Source organism: Sesamum indicum, linkage group LG2 (assembly GCF_000512975.1).
Source record: "Sesamum indicum cultivar Zhongzhi No. 13 linkage group LG2, S_indicum_v1.0, whole genome shotgun sequence".
NCBI lineage: Eukaryota > Viridiplantae > Streptophyta > Magnoliopsida > Lamiales > Pedaliaceae > Sesamum > Sesamum indicum.
Window position 1 is genome coordinate 2162323 of NC_026146.1, and position 2702 is coordinate 2165024.

A 2702-nucleotide genomic window follows, 5' to 3' on the forward strand; every position below is an offset into this window, starting at 1 on the left:
ATTTTTTATTATTCTCAAAGGAGAATTACCAAATATATACGGATCCGATCACGATCCTATAATAAGAACAAGAAAACTTTCTTGATCAATCGCCCTACCCCTTATTCTTCTAAATTACGAAAATCAATCACCTTCTAAATTATAGGACTAAAACTGTAATTTTTTTTAATGATTCGACATATATTCCATTACACAACAACTTATTGATATGTCAAGTCATATACTTGTCATGTAATTTACGTATAATTTAAATAAATGATTAATAATATGATAATTATATTATATTTACTGTGTGAATAATCGATTCGTTACAACAAGCCTATTTACAAAAGGAAACAAAAATGACACAAAACTGATCACAATCTAGACACAAAAAGGAAATATTATAATGCACTAAAAATGTAAACAAACTCAAAGTTATGTACCACAAATTAATCAATATATATGTAGCAAAGAAAAGGGTTTCATTAGCATAATCAAAATTACCAAAAAACAGAAGGGCTAATAAAACTGAACCCCAAGAAATTAACAAAAAAGAGAGATATTTTTGTATAATAATACCCTATAATTAAGTAAATTAATCTAATTAACAATTACTCTACATCCCCAAAAAAAAAAAAGAAAAAAAAAAGGTTAATCAGAAGGACAAATCCATGAAGCAACAGTACCTTCAGCCCCAGAGGCAGAGGCTGCTCCAACAACATTCTCCATACCTTTCTCTGCAAGATTCAAATTGTATCCACTCACACGCTGTGAATCACTACTGTCAATGTTCCCATCAAATCCCACCAAGTTTTCTTCAACCCCATCATTACTTCTCACTGTTTCTCCACTTCTCCATGTCCTAATATTATCATCATGATTATTGTTCCGCACTGCAGCAGAAGCCGCCGGAGTGTCCCTGCCCAAGAACCCACTCAGGCTGCCGAAATTCACCGGCAGTTGATCAGGCTTGCTGAGGATGTTTGGGCTCTGCAGGTTGATCAGGAGATGAGGATGATGATCGCCTGACAGCGCAAAACTGTTTGAAATATTCGGAGTGGAACCGCCGAGAGCGGCGGTGTTGGTGGTAGTCGACATTGCAGTGTTGGTGTTATTACTAGTACTGCCGATGTTTGTTGTGGGCGTTATAGCGTCAATCATGGTGGAATTCAGAGGAGAAGGAGAAGATGAAAACGGGGAAAGAACCTTGTGGGCGGACGGCCGGAGTGGATAGAGCGGGCCGAGAGTGTCGGCTGCCCTCAAGGCGGAGGCGGCCGAGAACAGATCCAACCGTCGAGAATAAGGGGACGAGCCCGAGAACGGGGCGGCGGGGATCCCGGTGAACTCCTGCACCATCTGCCTGAAATTGGTGGTGTCGGTGGTGAGCACGGTGGTGGGCGCTCGGCGCGAAGCCCGAGTGCGTTTCTTGGGGTTCTTGATCACGTTCCTCTCGCCCTCGGGTTGTACTGCCGAGGATGATGATGGGCCTGCAGCAGGGAATGGGGGTTGTACTGCTGCAGCACTCGGAGTGGGCTGGTGGTTGTTGGTTTTTGTTCTTGATGATGGTAATGATGATGAAGGTACAGTTAAGTTTCCAAAGCTGGGAAAATTGGGTTCAGATCTTAACCCTGATCTTGACCAAATCAGATCGTTCTCGTTGCTGTACTGATGAGTGGAATGATCAAGATTTTGGGAGAGGGCATGAGGAGGATCAAAGAAACTGGGGTTTTGGATTTGGATTTGGTGTGTGATAAACTGTGTGTGTGGAGCTGAGATTGAGTCGAAATGATCATGGGATGAAGGGTTCAAGAAAGAAGAGATGGAGGATTCTCCTCTAGAATCAAACTCTTGATCATCACCTCCACTTGAGGATTGCAGACTCCCACTGTTTCCAGAATCCATGAATTCTCGAAAGAGAAGGAAACAAAGAAGATGGATGGATAGCTGCAGGAGACAACGATTTGCCAATAGATATTGATATGTAAAAGGAAAAAAGACAGAATCTAAACTACACCAACTATATCTATATATATGAGAGGGAGATCAACAGAGAGCCCATGAAAATTGCATGAAAAAGGTATGATCAAAACCCACCAAGATTTACATAAACATCAAAGGAGAAAAGGGACTCATGATCCCCCTTTATAACTTGCAAAGTTGTGATCTATCTATTCTTTTGCATTTCTTGGGACAATTACCTGGTTTCCATGAAAAGAGATTAGGGTTTGGAGGCGGAGGAGGAGGAAAAAAGGGGAGAAAGAAGAGAAGAAGAAAAGTTAAATAAGGTTAGAAGTGGTGGCTCTGAAAGAAAGGCAGTGAAAAAGGAGATAGAAAAATTCTGGAGGGTGGTGGGGTCGGGGGAGGAAGCTGCCGGTAGGTGGCGACCGGTCAGCTCAAGAACACGCACAACACACACTTCACAATATTGGAAGAGAGATGAAAATGGTTGGCTAGTTTTTATTGTTGAGTGTGAAGGGAAGGAAAAGTACAGATGGAGAAGAGCGAGTGGATAAATTTTAGTTCGGATTTGGTTTGGATTCTATACGAGCCAATCAACTAATAAATATAATATATTTGTCATATAATTAATGTATAATTTAAAATAAAATAATCAACTACATAGTAAATATGATACACTTGTCTTGTAATTGATTTGATTCGATCAGATTGGATTCGAGCATGAATTTTTCGAGAAAGAAAGAGGAGAAAAGGGTTCAGGA

At 40.7% G+C, this 2702-nt stretch overlaps 1 protein-coding gene across 1 annotated transcript; it reads right to left on the minus strand.

Moving 5' to 3' along the window:
• Positions 451 to 2415, minus strand: LOC105177164. The gene has a single exon (XM_011100218.2). The coding sequence runs from the start codon at positions 1882 to 1884 to the stop codon at positions 634 to 636; it is 1251 nt and encodes a 416-aa protein (XP_011098520.1). The 5' UTR covers positions 1885 to 2415; the 3' UTR covers positions 451 to 633.